Source organism: Primulina tabacum, chromosome 3 (assembly GCF_025594145.1).
Source record: "Primulina tabacum isolate GXHZ01 chromosome 3, ASM2559414v2, whole genome shotgun sequence".
Lineage (NCBI taxonomy): Eukaryota > Viridiplantae > Streptophyta > Magnoliopsida > Lamiales > Gesneriaceae > Primulina > Primulina tabacum.
The window spans coordinates 10,785,412-10,804,136 of record NC_134552.1 but is presented as its reverse complement, the minus strand read 5'-3'; the positions used below and the strand labels follow the sequence as shown (position 1 = coordinate 10,804,136).

Below are 18,725 nucleotides of genomic sequence, written 5' to 3'. Positions count from 1 at the left end.
TATATATATATATATATATATATATAATATAAACTGAGTCGCAAATTGTTTTTAAAATTTGATGTGTGTGTGAAAATGAGTCGCAAATTGTTTTTAAAATTGGATGTGCGTGTGTAAATGAGTCGCATAGTTTCATTCTGGTAAAAAGAAGATAAAACTCAGATAATCGCATGTGTCAGACTTGAAGCATGAGAAAATCAAAGAACAAAACACACATTTACGGATTACCACGCGGATCAGAATCGCGTTCAAAATTATATGTGCATGAAATGATGAAAATCGAGGTAAAAAATGCAATATTCGACTTATTACGCATTCATCTTTGACTCACTCTCAGGCCCTGCGCCTCATGTAATATATGTGCAGTCTTTACGTGATTGTTAGGGGGAACAGAAATCGAGAATTATATTATATCCAGAAGCATGCATTGATTTCTGGGATTTATAAGTTTGAACGCTTTTTCTGGTTTGGAATCTGGAAGGTCCAACATATTACCATTAGTTTAAGTTCATCATTTGCTATCCTTGTCCCAATTTCGCAAATTATAAGCTAAATCAACATATTCCATCTTCAATATTCTTTACAAGCAGTGATCAAGAATCAAATCAGTAGAGAAATGCGACTTTTAAAGAAGGAATTTGGATCGAAGCTAATGAGTGTAGAGATCATGGATGTACGCCGAATCCTAAGTTTCCGTATAAAGAGTTTATGAACTTGACTCGACTTCTAATTAATTTAAAGATATCGAGGCATTGATAACTGGGAGCTATAGACCATTGAATCCAGTACTTCTCAAAGTTCTTTAAATCGATTACGAGCTCTGAAATGACTGGATTTTGATTCACTGTAACATATATCGTTTCTACCATATTTACTTTTCTTACTCATTCCAGAAATTGATAGAACTGTTGGATTTTGAATATTTTAAATGATATATAGAGTATTGATTAATTGTTTTGCTACAAAATTGCTGATCAAAATGCACAGTGCTCCAGTTATTAATTAAAGTAACTATATGATTGTTTAATCATCGAAAACTCTGAATACTTGAGCTGCATGAAGATCATCATGCTGCATTATTATGACAAAAAAGAAAAATCAAATCATGCAAGTTAAAATTACCGAATCTATGTGATAATCGATAATATGCATCCCAGAAGCGAATATAAAAATCGACCAGATTATGATTATATTATATGATCAATACGGATGAAAATTTAATTCTAGAAGCCAAGACACCTGAAAGTAATTAGGTTCCAACCAAATATATTTCTGAAAAACATATGTTAGACCTCCATGTCGTCTAACATGGTTAAGCTACAAAATCACACTCACTTTTCTGATAGTAAACAGGGCTCAAATTGAGATACAAATGAAAACATCAAAAACAAAAAATTTAACCTACCATTTCTAGGGTTTCTTCAGCAAGACGAATATCAGTCTTTGGCACATCCATGCACAAATCTAGCTAATTCTTCCATGTTTGTTGATTTCAGTTTTCTTCCACCATAGATAATCTCTTTAACCCATGGGTTCTTACATGAAACTCGACTATTAGTGACAGTTATTCAGACTGTGATCGACCACAGATTCTACTTAATTCTGATTTGTTGTCTTATATTGGTCACTTAAAGTAGTACTTCTTGCAATTTACCCAAATAGATCGAGAACATTCTAGAGGGGATTGCTCGTCGAAAAAGAGCTGAAACCAGAAATATCACTCCAAGAAGAAGCTGCATTCCATTGATCATTTCTTGGAATCCCTCCCATTAACTGTCTCGACAAATTTAGCTCCGGATGTTCTTCAATTTTAACAGATGCCATCTGACTTAGCATCGAGCTCGAAAGTTTTGGCCTCACAGATTGGCTCGTCTCGCCCAAAGCTAACCCGGTTTCACCGCTGTGGAACTGGTAAACCCCCGGTGAGTTTGGGTCCAGAACACCACCCAAGTAAGGGAATTGCTGCATCTGTTGCAACCTCCATGGCTCAATAATGCCGCCGCCACTGCTGGACAAAAGCGAAGCCACCCCACCACCAATGCCACCATTTCCACCCCCACTGCCGAACAAGCCACTTCCCAACTGGAAGTTCATTTCACCTGTTACAAGTACAGAAGGAGCAGAAATTCCGCTGTAGTTCAGTCCCATAGTGTCATTAAAGTTATCGGTAAGCTGACTTAGAGGAGACATAAAGCGTAGCGGTGGAAGTTGAGGCGTGAGGCCTAATATATGATTTTCCTGGCCGTTGTTGGAGGAAATAGAACCGCCGGAGCTTGTGGTGGTTTGCCTATTTTCACTCGCTGGAGATTTCGAGTTCACAGATTTGCTTCTTTTGTTCCTCCGGCAGCCTCCACCCACCGGAACACTTCTCAACGCGCCGCCTCTAGTCCAGTACCTTCGACACGTCTTGCAAAAGTGACGTGGCTGAGATAGACTGTAGTTGTTGAAGTAACAAAACTTTGTGTTTACTGACTCGCAACGAGGGCATTTCAAGGAGGTTTCAGGCATCGGTATGTTGGCCATCCGTGCCCGTTCAGCCATCGAGCCAGGGCGGATCGTCCCAGATCCACTGCCTCCATGTGGTGGCGCCGGTGGTTCAGGCTGTGGCGGGAGTAAAGGGTTTGTGCTGCTGCTTCCAATAATTATTTGATGATTCTGTTGCTGCAGAAAATTATCATAAAAAGCAAGAAAATGAAAACATAATACATATGGTATATATTCAACTCAAAATTAGTAAAGAGTCACAAGGACGTTAATAAATATAAACAACACACCAAGAAGATTAACAAGAAAAGGAAGGAGAATATTTATCTTTTTATTTTTTGCTTTTTTCTCAAAGAAGCCATGGTAGCCTGTGAATTTTTTTAAAAAAATTAAAAATCTAAAAAAATAACCCTCACCTGCTGCCAGTTGGCTGGATCGAGGTAGGTTGGAATAGAAGAAAAAACCATTGTAAAGGTTTTGAAGATATGGTGGAGAATCACATCAACTGGAGAGTTAACAAGCAAGAGAATAATAAAGAGAGGAGAATGAGAATAAGGAGCTAAAATAAAGGGAAAGGCTTTATGCCCTTATGTGTATGTATATATAGTGGGTATATACATATATACACACACACATACACACAAGCATCAAGTACTAATTTGTTTTCACTCTGTCTGGTTTTGTTTTATTGCTTTTTAGGGTTTCGAGAGGTGCTTGGCTTATTTTCTTAATTACTTAACCCTTAAGCTTTATGTATCTGTGGTGCTATTGGTGTGATTGCATGAAAAAAAGCGATGATTTTCAATTCAATATTTTAATGAGGGGAAGAGAGTTTTTGATTGAGTATTCACCATTAAAATATTTTGACGTGTTTAATTTTATTATTTTGTTTTAAAAATGAAATCTTCTTTTCAGAAATTTAATCTACATCTATGGATATTAATATGGCCAAAGAAAATTAATTTAAAAAAAAAAGTTCAGGACTTTAGGATATATTTAATTTGAGTAACAATAAAAAGATGTCAACTGATTTTTTGGAGTTAAAATTTATAGTTTTGGAAATTTTATTATTTATATCACTATGAGGACAATAAATCCTACATGCATGGTTTGTATATTGATAAAAACTTGTGTGAGACGGTCTCACATGTCGTATTTTGTGAGACGGATCTCTTATTTGAGTCATCCATAAAAAAGTATTACTTTTTATTGTGAATATCGGTAGGGTTGGCACGTCTCACAGACGGTCTCACGACGCGTCAACCCTACCGATATTCACAATAAAAAGTAATATTTTTAGCATAAAAGGTAATATTTTTTCATGAATGACCTAAATAAGAGATCTGTCTAATAAAATACAACACGTGAGACCGTCTCACACAAGTTTTTGCCTTTATATAATAAAGAAAAGCTCCGTTTGGTACGTGTGATAGGATAAGTAAATAATTAATAATTAGAGTGATTAAAAAATGAGATATATGGATTAATAGTATGGTAATTAAGATAAATAACATGATGTTTGATATGATTTTAAAATGATGGATTAATTTTGTAAATTTTATTGTAATGACCAAAATGTCCCCAAATGCTAATTAAATATATATTCTTAAAATAATTGGATAGATAATTAAATATTCATAATTATAATTTACATTTATTAAAATTCATTTAAATATATTTATTATAAATAAATTTGTAAATATGCATTTACTTTAATAATTAAAATAGCAATAATATTTTGAATGTTAATATTAATAAAAGTTTAGTAATAATTACAATGTTATTGTTTTTTCTTAAAATAATTTGATAGATAATTAAATATTTATAATTAATAATTAAAATAGTAGTAATATTTTGAATATTAATTTTAATGTTAAATAAAGTTTAGTGATATTATAATATTATTGTTTTTTTTAAATAATTATAAATATAATTTATGTTTATTAAAATTAATTTAAATATATTTATTAGAAATATATTTGAAAATATTACGGTAATCATTAAACGCAATAAATTAGAATTTAATAAATATTTATTTTTACAAGAGATAAGAGGATAAAAATGTAATTTGTGGTGTGTTGATAACTTATCCCACGTAATTTGTTAGATTAATAATCAAATAATTAATCATAAAATTAGGTCTTAAACCGGGTCAAAATAATTATTAATATATCTTAAATTTTAACCAAACATTAGATAAGTATGTAATTATTCATCTATCTTTATTTAATCACATCAACCAAACACACTCAAAAGTTGATATGCGAACGCTGAAGGGTGTGGTTTTGGTGGAATTAAATTATAAATAGTTTGTCCCGACCGAATGAAACTTTTTCCGGCCCCGGTCTGTTAATCCCTTCCCCACTCCACTCCTCCAATTAATTCAATATCCAATCTTTATTTTAATGGGACACACATTTTATTATAATTTATTACAAAGTATATCTTATAAATCATGGTGATATTTCAGTGACGAGGAAGAATGAGTGCTATCATATTTTAATTTTGTCCAAAGTTAGGATTTATCGAAACCTTTAGTCAAATTTTTCATGTCTCCTGTAATTGAAGCATTTCCTAAGATGTAAACGGTAAATTATTCAGCTCGGCCCAGTTATTATTGGGCCCAATATCCATCGGACTGTAGGCCAAACTTCTATGTTTGCTCAAGGCCCGAAGTTTCAAATTACCACGGCCAATGTGCCTTGCCCAATGTTTCAAGATAAAGTCTAGAGTTGAAAAAACAAAACAAAGGTAGAACTTGAAGCGGATACCCGATCAAGCGAAGATAAAAAATTTCAATTAAACGTTTTCTCAAATTTGCTTGTCATATAAGGTGTGTTTAACTTGATTTAATAGGTTATTGGGTTAGTTCAAAGGTTTTACTTAATATGTATCGAAAAGTAACAATTGCGAGTTCTCTATTTAAAAAGTATATTTTATATAAAAAAAATTAAACTGTTTCCACTATTTATATTTTGGCAAAAACTTGTTTGAGACGGTCTCACGTGTCGTATTTTGTGAGACGGATCTCTTATTTGGATCATCCATGAAAAAGTATTACTTTTTTTGCTAAGAGCATTACTTTTTATTGTGAATATCGGTAGGGTTGACCCGCCTCACAGATTAAGATTTGTGAGACCGCCTCACAAGAGATCTACTCGTTATATTTTTATCATATACCATTTTTTTTAAAAAAAAAAACCCCTCATGATGCGTATGAATGATTGATTCTACAATAAGATCAAAGTTTTCATTAAAATAAAATATTTTAAAAGATAAACACACAAAATGGCAGGATGATACAATCCAAAAGCATATATTGTAAAATTACATTTGAAAAAACACGAAAAACATCAGTCTCAGTAAACTCCTGTTAACTAAAACGATAGGTTTAACTAAGGACCTAAATCTCTAATCAAATTGCAATAATCATCACATGCACTTTTCTTAAATTGATTATTAAATTAATGCAAGTGGATTTACATTCTGATTTTCCTCTCTTTCTTTCTTAAATATATAATATTTTTTTGAGTCCCCGTTGACAATAAACAGTTAATTACGAAGTTAAAACGCGCAATTTGGGATATTAATTAGGGCCTACTGCTATTTCGATCAAAATGTATGAATTTCGTTTGTGTGTGTAACACAACACATACATGTTCTTTTTCAAAGAATATATATTATATTTAGTTTTCCCACTGTTAATATTAATTAATTTTCTTCTGATGCGATGTATCACTAGCTAATAATTAAGTCGTTTTGATTAGAAAATTCAAAATGAAATCATTAATGGGATTGGATTTATTCTTGTCAAGTAGAGGTGTAACCGCGTGCGACAGGTATCAAGTACTCGAATGAGGTTAAGATAGTGTTTACAATAATTTATTTAAAATGATATGTTTAAAAATTATATATGAAAACTATAAAACATTTAAATAATTGTTTTGAAAACACTGCTCGAAACTTTTTGCAAAAAGTGTTTTCACAATCATCACGAAGTAAATTGACCTAAATGTATCTTTGTTCTTCTATTCTAATCGTATTTGAACACATAGTATTTTAAATAGTTGATGATTTCAACGTGTCTAGATCCTAAAAAAAAAATTGTGAGACGGTCTTACGGATCAATTTCGTGGGTCGAATATCTTATTTGGGTCATCCATGAAAAATATTATTTTTTATAGAGACTAATCATCGATCATGTTTTGTTCTTATTACGTTGTTTATCATCGTCTTTTTTTTTTTTTTTTTGGTGCTCTAGTATCTATAAATTTTTTGAAGAAAGTTAGGGTTTTAGGTATGTAAGTTAGTATATGTTGAGGATTTTAGGTTATAATTTGTTAAATTTTAGTTTTCATCTAATAATTTGAAGGAAAAAAATGGGGTTTGATATTTTTTTTTTTGCCTGAAATAACTAAATCAAACGAATATTGCTTATTTTGTATTTATGTTCTTCTACATAGCTCATGTGATGATAATAAAGCATATATTAAATTCAAACTAAGCAATGAAAGTCTTTTTTCCTTTCGTTTTGAAATATTATGCATCGTCCTAGTTTATTTTTCATTTTATTTTTGCTCAAATGAATTTTAATTAGTGCAACATGTCTATTTGTATCATATGAGCCACATAAGAGAAAATTAATTAGTTTCAATACGCAACATTTGGATTTGGTAATTTCGGACAAAAAATCCAAGTTATAGGATACAAATCAAAATCTCAAGAAATAACATAAAAATAACACAATATAATTATTATAAATATCGAGGTACAATATATTTTAGATAATTTTGATTATGATGTGATTAAAATAATAAATATTTAATATGTTTAGTCAGTGTAACGGAGTACCAACACAGTTTTCTTGTTTCTTTTTTTTCTTTTTCTTTTTTAAAGATAATGTGGTGACAGAAGAGGAAATGGGTAGTTGAATAAAATATTCCAAATTAAAGTTAATTGTTATATAAATTAGTGGCTAATCGTCATTTAAATTTTTGTACAGATAAATCAAGAAAAGGTTAATCTTTACACATATAAGCGAGGTTAAAACATTTTGATGAAAAAAGGTTATAAATATTTAATTTGGGTGGGCATTTTTTCTTATAAAAACCAAATATATATATATAATTGAGAAATAAATATATTTTCGGTAGAATTAATTACATGAGAGAGTGTGTGTGTGTGTATATATATATATATATATAATTGAGAAATAAATATTTATTCGGTATAATTAATTATATGAGAGGACTAGGCATGGTTCGGTACGGTCTACCGATTTTTTTAATAATACTGTATACCGTACCGAAATTTTTCGTTACCGAAAAATGAATACCGACACCGTACTTAAATTACATATCGTTCTTACCAAAAAAATTTGGTATACCGCAATTTCGGTACGGTATCAGTATAATACCGTCTATACCGAAATTTTTTTAAAAAAATTGTTAATCTCATCACAATCACAACAAAATAATTTTATTATAATAATTTTTCGGTATTTCGGTATATTCGAATTACCGAACATTTCAAAAACATATACCGATATCGATACTGAAAATTTCGATATATGCGGTATATTTCGATATGATATGCACGATATACTGAAATTTCGATATTTTTTTCCCAATGCTAAAGAGACTTGAAGCATAAGTCGGATAAGCACCATGGGCACCGATATAAAAGCCAATCTACTTTTCAACCAATAGAAATCTTGAATATATTATTATCTAATAATAATTAATAGAGGCGATATGTGGAGGCGTACGCGAAATACTTTGACTCCAGACTTTGTACGCACACACCTACCAACACGATTCTAAGATCAGAATTTTCGAAAATTAATATGTCGCTCTTCCTATCACTTCTTTTTTCAACGAATAAACTAAAGCAAACTTTAATTCGATCGACAAGACAAAAGATAGAGTATGTCTTTTAAGAATTTTTATCTGTGAGACGGGTCAACCTTACCCATATTCACAATAATTTTTTTTGCATGGATGACTCAAATAATATATTTATCTCACAAAATATGACCAGTAAGAGCGTCTCACGCAAATTTTTATCCAAAAGATATATATAGTTTGTTTATAAAATAAAAAACAAATGATGTGATATATATAATTTTGATATATTGGACATTTATCGTGTACATTTATATAAACATTGATGAACAAACACCCACTTAATATACATGATAAAATGTATAAAATTTATACATCCATTATGTGAATGCATATAACTTATATAACATATAAAACTAAAACTAAATATATGATGAAATGAGTTGTGTTAATGAGATATCAATCTAATCATTCAATTCACATCCCAAAGTCACAGGATGGGCCAATGAAAGTACACCATCTCAATTAGCAAATATGGTGGGGTCGGAGCACTACCCCATAATTTCTTTCGCTCTCTCACCGAAATTTATTTTCAGTTTTATTATGTATAATTTTTTTTATGTAAATTTGATTATGCGTGATTATCAATAATTTCATACAATTTTCCATCTTCTCATTTTTTATCCTATAGTTTTTTTTTAAAAATATATATTTATAAATTCAAATAATTAAGGAAACCACGTGCGATTGTTAATAGTAGTATATATTGAATAAAGAATCTCGCTTTTGTTTTTTGATAATCAAAATCAATATTTATATAATTAATAATTTATATAAATATAGACAAAAGAAATGAAAGATGATAATCGATAAGCAAGTAAACTCCGTCAACTCACCAAGCATTATTCGGTGTAGGCTTTTACTGATCCAACCCCACCACACAAACCGGCAACCGCCTCCGCCTCCCTGTGAAACCTACCGCTCAAATATGATCCAATTCATTCTCTTCTTAAACACCCAATAAGATCGAGCAAACAAAAAGATACGCGTTTTCCCTTTACTTACGTGACTCGCTTTAACGACGAAATACGTTGGAACAACGTGAGTTATGTAGTTGACGAGATTCTTGAGAGTTGGATTTTAGACAGAGACTTGGTACTTGTAGGCTTGCCTTTTATGTTTTTACTGTTGAAAGGCGGTAGATTAAAAGGAAGAGAAACATGTGGATTGCGGGAACAGTTGATAGTTCAGGACGCCCAAGTCTCTGTGGATTCTTGGTTGAAGCTTATCCCAAGAGGTATTCTTCCAAGATCCCCTCTGATCTGGTACTTTTCTTGGGTCTTGGATTCATAGATTGGTAATGTTTCCTCTGAGATGCTTGTGAAAGATTGAGTTTTTATTGCTTTTAGAAACAAAGGGACGAAGAATATATAGATTTTGTGTCTTTTGTTTAGGAATTTCATCTGATTGATTTTTGGATTTGACGGGTCTGAATCAATGTCTCCCGCCTGTCTTTGGAGGATGCTAGTAGATAGATACGTGGGTTAGCTACAAACTTCATCGTGTCTTGTTAATTTGAATTCCCCTTTGTTGTTTTGCGTTTTTAATTTATACTTTTCTTTCTAGATTATTACCTGGGGTTTGTAGAACTTAGTTTACTGCGTGTGAGTCGTGGAAAGATTAGTAAAATGAATCAGTCCAGGGCTTTAGTGGGGTTGGGAGTTTGTAGCTGGGATTGACTTTAGGGAGATATATTTGTAAAGATTGTGCTTTTCTCAAAATGTTTGTTGGGGTGAATTTTTTATAACCCCGCGTCGAGAATCGCCCTTAGTAAGGGGAAAAGCTTGCGGGGGATGGGAGATGCTCTTCTAACTGTTCTTTCAATGGAGAACCACCACCCTTTAACCCTCTTATCAATGGATTATAGTGCCTCGTCCTCACATGATGAATTAGACCTTGAGATGAATCGCCAAGTCATTTTAACACGTCCACCTGATATTAACTTACCTCTTTCTGCCGAAAGGAGCCCCCCTCCTCAGTCTTGGAACACCGAGCACTGTGACATTCTTGATGTTGGACTCGGTTCCCAGTTGTACGAAACAGAGAGTTTCCTAAGTGTCCCCAAGATTGGGAGGAAATGTGCCAAAAGGATTGATAGCATCTGGGGTGCCTGGTTCTTTTTCAGCTTTTACTTTAAACCGGTGTTGAATGAGAAATCAAAGGTGAAAATAATTCGTGATCGTAATGGAGTTTCTGGGTTCGATAAGTCTGACCTCCAGCTCGATGTTTTCATGGTTCAACATGATATGGAGAATATGTACATGTGGGTGTTCAAAGAAAGGCCTGAGAACGCTCTAGGTAAGATGCAGCTTCGCAGTTTTATGAATGGCCATTCTCGTCAAGGCGAGCGTCCTTTTCCATTTGGTGTTGATAAAGGTTTCGCTCGGTCACATAGGATGCAGCGAAAGCATTACAGGGGACTATCGAACCCTCAGTGTGTTCATGGCATCGAGGTCGTTCCATCCCCCAATCTAGGGGCTCTTGATGAAGTTGATCGCAAAAGATGGATGGAACTTATGGGGCGGGATCTGAACTTTACTATTCCACCAGAAGCTAGTGATTTCGGGTCATGGAGAAATATGCCAAACACAGAGTTTGAACTCGAGAGGCCACCTGCTCCTATAAAGGCCAACAATAATTCACAGTCTAACTCAAAGAAATTGCTCAACGGATCCGTGCTAAATCTGTCAACTCAGCCACTCAACCAATGCCACGAGGATGCAAATGGCACATCTCCCATCAGCAAACGGAAAAAGGAGTTCTTCTCACAAGGGAACGGTGATGATTGTTACTTATCCGTGAGTGCTCATTCTGATCGAATCTCCGATTTGGAAGTTCACTCAAACGAGCCACACTGGTTAAATGAATTCAGTGGGGTGCTTAGAAACGTCTGTGGTCCCGTTACAGCTGCCAAAACCATATACGAGGATGAAGATGGTTACCTAATCATAATTAGCTTGCCCTTTGTCGATCTTCAGAGAGTAAAAGTTTCTTGGAGAAACACAATAACACATGGGATAATCAAGGTGTCATGTACGAGTACATCCGGCACATCGTTCATCAAGAGACACAACAGGACATTCAAGCTCACTGATATATCCGCAGAACACTGCCCTACTGGAGAATTTGTTCGAGAAATCCGACTTTCAACCCGTATCCCAGAAGATGCTAACATAGAAGCATACTACGATGGACCAGGAACAGTACTCGAAATTTTGGTGCCAAAACCTCATGGGGTTCCCGAAGAACATGAAGTTCGTGTGTGTCTTCGTCCTCACCATGGTGTCAATGATCTTATGTTGACTTGAAAAGCCTTTCTTTGGTGATGTGCGAGGTGATTGTTGTTTTCATTGTTTTCTAACATCCGCACCTTGCATGTGTTGTATTGATCCGACAAAATATGCATTTGAGTAGCTTTAGATGTAATTTCTTTTTGCTTTGGAAGTGATATTTGAAGTATTGATTATTTAACCCTTTCTTGCTTTTCTTCTCGAGGAAAAAATAAAAATCTGTTTGCTTATTTATTTCTGGTGCAACGAATCAGCCGTGAACTTCAGTAATTTTATCTTATTTTGGAAGTCTTTATTTGTGTAAAAATCTATATGCATATGGAAGCTTACATAGCTTATAAAATTAGTTGACATAGGCAAACACCCCACCGACCCTAAACTTGTGCCGGTTGTCTTTTGGTGTATATATAATATTAATTAACACATAGTTTATAATTGAAAATGCCAAATTAGTTTACCCAATCCGATTTAGGTCGCAGGTTGGTGTTAGAGGCAACGTACACGATAGGCAAGGCAAGATTCAATTTTGGGTGCGCTAGAGACAAAATATCGAAAAATCTTTGACGTCGCTCGAGAAGTAAAAAACAAGAGTACGGGGTTGGATTTTTACGATGCAAAGTATCATGTAAAGCCAAGAACGTTGGATCATATGAACCGAAACAGCAGTGGTCATAATCGTATGGATTGAAAATTTAAAATGTTTTATAAGAAAATAAGACAGACTCTTATAACAACAAAACAGAGAAATGAACTTTCCATTCAGTTTAGTCCACCTCCTCGATCTTTGGACCAGCTCTGCCTCCGACCGAAGCTGGAATATCATCAATCATGAGAACACCAGCACTACCACCCCGGTACATCTTTGCAGTTATCGGATTGTAGATGCTCTCCAGCTCCTTCATCTCGCCCTCGAACTCGTCAGCTTCGGCTAGCTGATTCCTATTTAACCAATGAATGGTCGATGCAACAGCATCCTCGATCTTCTTCTAATCCGCTGCCGGGAGAGATGAAGCAATCTTCTCGTATTCAACAGTGTTCCTCATGTTAGATGCATTGGTTCTCCAAGGCATTAATTATTTGCTTCGACCTTTTTCTAGTGCTCCTCATCTTCAGATTTGTTCTTTCCCGCTTCTTGAACCATCTTCTCGATTTCATCCTTAGAGAGTCTGTCCTTATAGTTGGTGATTGTTATTTTGTTTTTCTGCCCTGTGGACCTGTGGTCCTATCTTCGGCTGAAACATTCAGGATACCATTGGTATCAACGTCGAAGCAAAGGGTAATCTGGGGAACTCCCATAGGGGCTGGACTCTGTAGGAATGCCAGAGAGCTCGAATTTCTCAAGTAGGAGGTTATCTCTCGCCCTCGTTCTCTCCCCTTCATAGACTTGAATCAACACACCAGGCTGGTTGTCCGAGTATGTGGAGAAAACCTACTGTTTCTTGGTGGGGATTGTTGTATTTATTACGATCAAGCATACAGTCATGACACCACCAGCAGTTTCGAGACCTAGGGAGAGAGGGGTGGCATCAAGAAGCAAAAGATCCTGAACCTTCTCGCTACCCTCACCACTTAAAAATAAAATGACAGCTTCGACAGCTGCACCATAAGTAACAGCCTCATCCGGATTAATACTCTTGCACAGCTCTTTCCATTGTAGAAGTCTAGCAACAATTGCTGGACCTTCGGAATTCTGGTTGAACCACCAACAAGGACAACATAATGAACAGAGCTTTAATCCAATAGCCGGCCCATCTCCTTACAGCACCTTCTGTGCGCAAATATGATCTAAAACAATGGCGATTTTTCAAACACAAGAGTTGTGCGTGCGTCCGTGCGTACGTGTGTATATACATAAACAAAGTCGAGGAGGCAATCCACACTTGGTGTTATTGGTCTTCACGTTCCAGAATGTTCGAAATTCCCTGATTGTTTGTTTAGTAATCACTTTCAGTTGATTCGGCAGCGTGCTTGACGGTGATATCTCTTGTTCTTCTTCGCCACAACCAAGCAACGGATTCATCCTTGCACACGAGATATACTCTTATAAAAATAGTGATCGAATCTCAAATTGCTAGTAAAAGAATTACGTGTAATGTAACACAGTGCAAATATAACATGTATCGGTCGTTGGTTATTTTCCTTTTATGTTATTCATACCTTATATTAGTTTAATAAATAGTTAAAAAGCAATACTTTGATTTTACGAGGTTTTTATATGAAACAAACTATTTTTCGATTTACTCGTCACAAATTCTTATTACAGAGTGTTGTTATTGTGTAAGAAATTCTATCAAATCATTCTTAGTTAGCTGTCAACTTCAGTTAACTAGTTTGCTTTTGACTTGTACTTGTAAATAGATAACTTACGTATTTTTGCAACTCTCTTCAATAATACAAGATCCTCTTTTCTTCCTCTTTCTTCACACGAAGCTAATGGCGGACTAATCCAGATTGCGAGCACTTTCTAACAGCTACTTTTGTTGAGGGGTGATACAGTCTAAACGCGAGGACGTGGGAATGAACTATCGATGATTTATAGCTACAACTTTTTATTGCGAATTATCACAGAACTGTTCCATTTCACATAAATTCATTTGGTGCACGAACGTGTGTTTATTATTAATACCGAATGTTATTACTCAATATAATTTGTAAAATATTTATAATTGAAAAAATTTCTTCAAGAAATACTTGAATCCAAAACAAAAAGTTTTTTATTTTCAAGGAATCAAAAGCATATCTCGATTATAAAGTTGAAAAACTAATCTATAACTATGTTTGCAAATACATTACAAAAAAATGGTTCATTCAATTTCAGAATGGGTAGATAACGTAGACGGCACAAAAATCAAACAAATTTGAAAAGTTGTTCTTCAGGTACATGTTGAAAGAAAATTTAAACATAGAACTAGAAATATGATTAAATATGAAATTGCATAAGAGAACAAAAAAAGAGTTCAGGTATTATTATCCAAATAACTCTGGTCCAAAATTTCACAGCAAGGCGAAATAAATTCTCTCACAAAATTAAGGTAAGATTGTATTGGTTCATCCCTGAAAATTCAGTAAAGAAAGCCAATCTGAAACAACACTCTTAGTTGCTTCTAAAAATGTATAGCCAACCACGCTCTTCAGTTGCCCTCATACTTAGGATCTGCCAACACGTAGTGATAGGCAATCACCAGGGCAAATATGAAGATACCAAGAAAGTTGGCAATAAACCCCAGATCCTGATCATCAATCATCTGAGAATACAAGCAAAATAACGATCAACACAGTCGGTATACCTGAAGAACATATATGATAATTGAATTTCACATAAACAAGCAGTTCACAGAATCATTACAACACAGCATCAACTATCTAGGTTATTTTCCCTCTTTATGTTAAAAGAATAACTGTTAAAAGCCGATATATCGCCGTCAGAGTACAGAGAAAATGTTAAGGTCAATGAGGTTGATATTGCTAAAATCTGAACCTTGTGAGCAATAATTTATTCCTCAGACTTCAATCTTCATGTTCAATGACTCAAAAAATAGAACAAATTTTCAAAATGTTACACATTCATCAGGTTCCTACGAAATAAAAAATATGCATTGAGAAAGTAAACCAGTGGCATGAGTTGGTTTCAGGGAGTCTTGGTGTAAAAAGGCTATATTATCTCATCACTCAAAAGTCAAAAATACTATTAAATTGTATTTATTATATACTAAGCACAGGCAGGAACAATGCAATAACATGTCATTGTAGCAGCATATTCTAATCACATCCAAAAAAATTCAACCCCGTCAGAAACTTGGTCACGGTGAATCCTCAATTAACAAAAAAGGGAAAGGAGGTTCTATTCAAGAACGAGGACCGTAAGATTGTGAAGCTTACACTGCAAAGCAAGATTATAATAACTTCCACACAGAATAGAGTAATTCTATTGCTGATCACATGAAATTTCCAGGAAAATGGAAGTTAACATGGCATTTATTCATAGCTGATCACATGATTATAACAAAAACTAATTCTATTGCTATTCCAAATTTTCTTGAATTCTTTTTTTCTTTTAGAATAAGGTCTGTTACCACTTTCCTCGAAAGATATAAAATCCAAACTTAATCAGGAACAAGAACTACGGGTCCATACAACATGATCGCAAGCTGCAACTACTCCTCAATTGTTTCTGGTACAAAGCCATTCAATTCAGTTTAAATCTATCCGTCTTTCCTCTAACTACGCAGAATAAAGCAACTTGAAAATGCATAATGCCAAATGGAACCATTAACTAAAACAATAATTGAGAAAATCGTGCTTATAGCAGATCGAAGCATCAAAATTCCACTCATTTATTTTGGTTTATAATTTGATATGTCGAGTTTCCTTTTCATTATTGTCATTCGCCGCATGCACAAAAGCTGGGAAAAAAATATAGTACTTTAAGTCCAAACAACACCCGGCACAACTAATAGTTAAATTACTCCTAGTTGATCCCCTCTCGAACTTAAAAGTTAAAACTGGGAGAGAATTAATCGATGGACTCTTTCTCTGTTAAAGCCAAACAAGAGAGGGAAAAAAAGAAAAAAAAACCAGCAAAGAATTTTACAATTCTCTAAAATCGGCATTCAACTAAGCAAAAACATGGCGAACCCAAGCCCCAGCGTCATCCAATGAAAGGTCTTAAAAGCTATTTTACGTAAGTCAGCCCAAAATATACTAAATCTTCAACTTCATACGCGCGTATTATTGACCAAAAAATGTATAATAGAATACAGGGATCACGACACCATCAACAAATTTCATCTTCTGAAAAACATTAAAGATCAAGGATCTGGTAACAAAAATCGAAAAATAAAATCCGCTAAATGCAAGGATCTTCAAAACCATAAACGCCACAAGAAACTAGAAATTGGGGGCAAAAAAAAGAGTCCTTGAGAATCTTACGATTGTGGTTCGAGAAAATAACAGCGCCGAGCGAACTAGTGCAATTGAGTGTACGATTCTTGGTCTGCAAAACTGCAAAAAGTCTTCGTCTAAGTTGAAAACGTTTTGTTCTTCGAAACGCTGTCGTTTCCTGTAAACTTGGTGTGTAAAAAATAATAAACCGAGTGTGGCTGCTGGGATTCGAGCCCAGGTCTCCACGGCCACAACGTGGAATTCTTACCACTAAACTACAGCCACTGGTTGAGATATTGAAACCCACTTATCTTTATTTATTCTAATATTACTTAGCCAGTATCTACTAATTAGTAAGGAGTCTACATGTTCTTGACCTTTTTGATACATTAATTTTTATTTTCTGAAATATCCTTCATATACTGCTTGAACGCAAAACGTGATGTTGGTTTTCTCAGCAGCAAAATGGTTTTGTGGCTTTCGCTTGGAGTCCCCTACAATTTTGCAACTCATCGTATGTGAAATATCATGTTTGATACATGACAAAGGCAATGTCTGTTGAATCGGTCTAATTAGCATCTAAATATGTATCAAGTCGATGATTTGATTTATTTGGCTAGCTTTTTATTAAGTCCGAAAGCGATAGCTTGGATTGTTAAATTAAACAACACTTTGGTTCTTTTTTCACTATGAATTGATGTTGAGTTTGCATTGTAATTTGGAGGTTTTGATCAAAATTCCATATCAAAACAAAACAGTTCTGACTTTCAGATTTTTTTGTTTGGTAAATCAAATCAGTTCGTTTTATTATAATAAAATTTCGTTAATTTGTTCCGATTTATGTTTTTCCTCTTCAACGGAAAAAAAGATAGTATAATTTGACGGAAGTGATCTGTTATCAATTTATAGGAAGAATGTCCAAATCCATAATAATGTTGGACAGCGAGAACAAGAGCAGAGGATCAAATTACTGACACCAAACACTGAATTCCATCGGTTCTTGAAAATTAAACAAAATTCGATATCTGAAATTATATAATTTTAAAGCACGGAACTGAATATAGACTTCTAATTTCGATTACGTATCAGAGGTACTTGAATCAGCCGAAACCTTTGTTTTATCCTTTAACAGAAGGACCATCAGAAGTCATCGGCGGTTCTTTCATCGAGACAGGAGGTTGAGGCGGCCGACAAATTCCCCCGCTTCTCTTGTTTGGTGGGCCATGGGCCTCGGAAAGCGGTGGCATCACCTTGTTGACGTCGTTGGCACCAATGCCCTCGGGCAGAGTGGCGGAGAAGTTATCCGACAACATAAAGATGCATGCGAACTGATCTTAACAAATTTATTTGATACGATGAAGATATACATTCGAAGACGCCATGCAAAATGATTTAAAAAACTTTATTTGATACATTATTATTATTTTGATTAATGATTGTATTTCAATGTGTCACTCAATATATATAACATTTTGACTGCTGAATTATTTTAAAAATAGGATATACATTCGAACATAATTTTTTTACAATATCATGTAAATGGTAAATTTTGTGAAACAAATCTCTAACCTAACACGACCCATTCAGTCTCTTTCATATATATAGATATGAAAGACCATCTAAACGAGATTTACTCATATTCAAGAGCATCTAATTAGTATAATCAATAAAAAATGCCATATATTCTATTTGTATTGTGATTGTGCGTGATAAAAACAAGAGTTTTAATATTTTTCTCCCATAAAGACCAGCTATTTTCAATCTAATCATTATATATTGTTTTCATTTTTTGAGATCATGTTTAATGTGTTTTTTTTTTAAATATCACACATAATTTATATGTATATTGATTATAAATTAATAAAGCACGCGTATGGCATTCAAAGTAGCAGTATTATATGCGTGAAGAAAGAGGTATTGCTCTGTTAAATTATCAAATAGAAGGGAGAGAGAGCTAGAGACGTCTTTTAAAATTAATCAATTTTTAACAATTTATTTATAATATATATATATATATATATATATATATATATATATATTTAGTTTGTTTTCAGGGGAAGCAGAGATAAATTTCTAATCATAAACTCAACTTCACAATCAGTTTTTATGTCATAAAATTATATTTTTCACTTCATGATGCACAAAGTTTTTTTCGAATTTACTCCCT

At 33.9% G+C, this 18,725-nt stretch overlaps 3 protein-coding genes, 1 non-coding gene and 1 pseudogene across 4 annotated transcripts; 1 reads left to right on the top strand and 4 right to left on the bottom strand.

Moving 5' to 3' along the window:
- Nucleotides 1–1,240: 1,240 nt before the first annotated feature.
- LOC142540205 (dof zinc finger protein DOF5.1-like) lies at nt 1,241–3,059 on the bottom strand. Its single transcript, XM_075646181.1, has 2 exons — nt 2,901–3,059; nt 1,241–2,661 (listed from the first exon to the last, which is right to left on the bottom strand). Exons 1-2 carry the CDS (start codon nt 2,949–2,951, stop codon nt 1,675–1,677), a joined length of 1,038 nt encoding a protein of 345 aa, XP_075502296.1. The 5' UTR covers nt 2,952–3,059; the 3' UTR covers nt 1,241–1,674.
- A 6,168-nt stretch (nt 3,060–9,227) lies between these two features.
- LOC142540204 (uncharacterized) lies at nt 9,228–11,911 on the top strand. The gene has a single exon (XM_075646180.1). The coding sequence runs from the start codon at nt 10,181–10,183 to the stop codon at nt 11,693–11,695; it is 1,515 nt and encodes a 504-aa protein (XP_075502295.1). The 5' UTR covers nt 9,228–10,180; the 3' UTR covers nt 11,696–11,911.
- LOC142538398 (heat shock cognate 70 kDa protein 2-like) lies at nt 11,653–13,429 on the bottom strand (annotated as a pseudogene).
- Nucleotides 13,430–14,621: 1,192 nt separating this feature from the next.
- LOC142540203 (dolichyl-diphosphooligosaccharide--protein glycosyltransferase subunit 4A) lies at nt 14,622–16,784 on the bottom strand. The gene is made up of 2 exons (XM_075646179.1): nt 16,607–16,784; nt 14,622–14,922 (listed from the first exon to the last, which is right to left on the bottom strand). Exon 2 carries the CDS (start codon nt 14,920–14,922, stop codon nt 14,809–14,811), a length of 114 nt encoding a protein of 37 aa, XP_075502294.1. The 5' UTR covers nt 16,607–16,784; the 3' UTR covers nt 14,622–14,808.
- TRNAH-GUG (transfer RNA histidin (anticodon GUG)) lies at nt 16,772–16,843 on the bottom strand. The gene has a single exon. It is a non-coding gene; the product is annotated as a tRNA-His (tRNA).
- Between the last annotated feature and the right edge of the window lie 1,882 nt (nt 16,844–18,725).

Bases quoted from the DNA above. Each gene is read 5' to 3' on its own strand.
- LOC142540204 (XM_075646180.1), top strand. From the start codon at position 10,181: ATGGGAGATGCTCTTCTAACTGTTCTTTCAATGGAGAACCACCACCCT.
- LOC142540203 (XM_075646179.1), bottom strand. From the start codon at position 14,922: ATGATTGATGATCAGGATCTGGGGTTTATTGCCAACTTTCTTGGTATC.
- LOC142540205 (XM_075646181.1), bottom strand. From the start codon at position 2,951: ATGGTTTTTTCTTCTATTCCAACCTACCTCGATCCAGCCAACTGGCAG. The intron at 2,662-2,900 runs GTGAGGGTTATT...AATTTTCTGCAG, and splicing joins ATCCAGCCAACTGGCAGCAG to CAACAGAATCATCAAATAAT.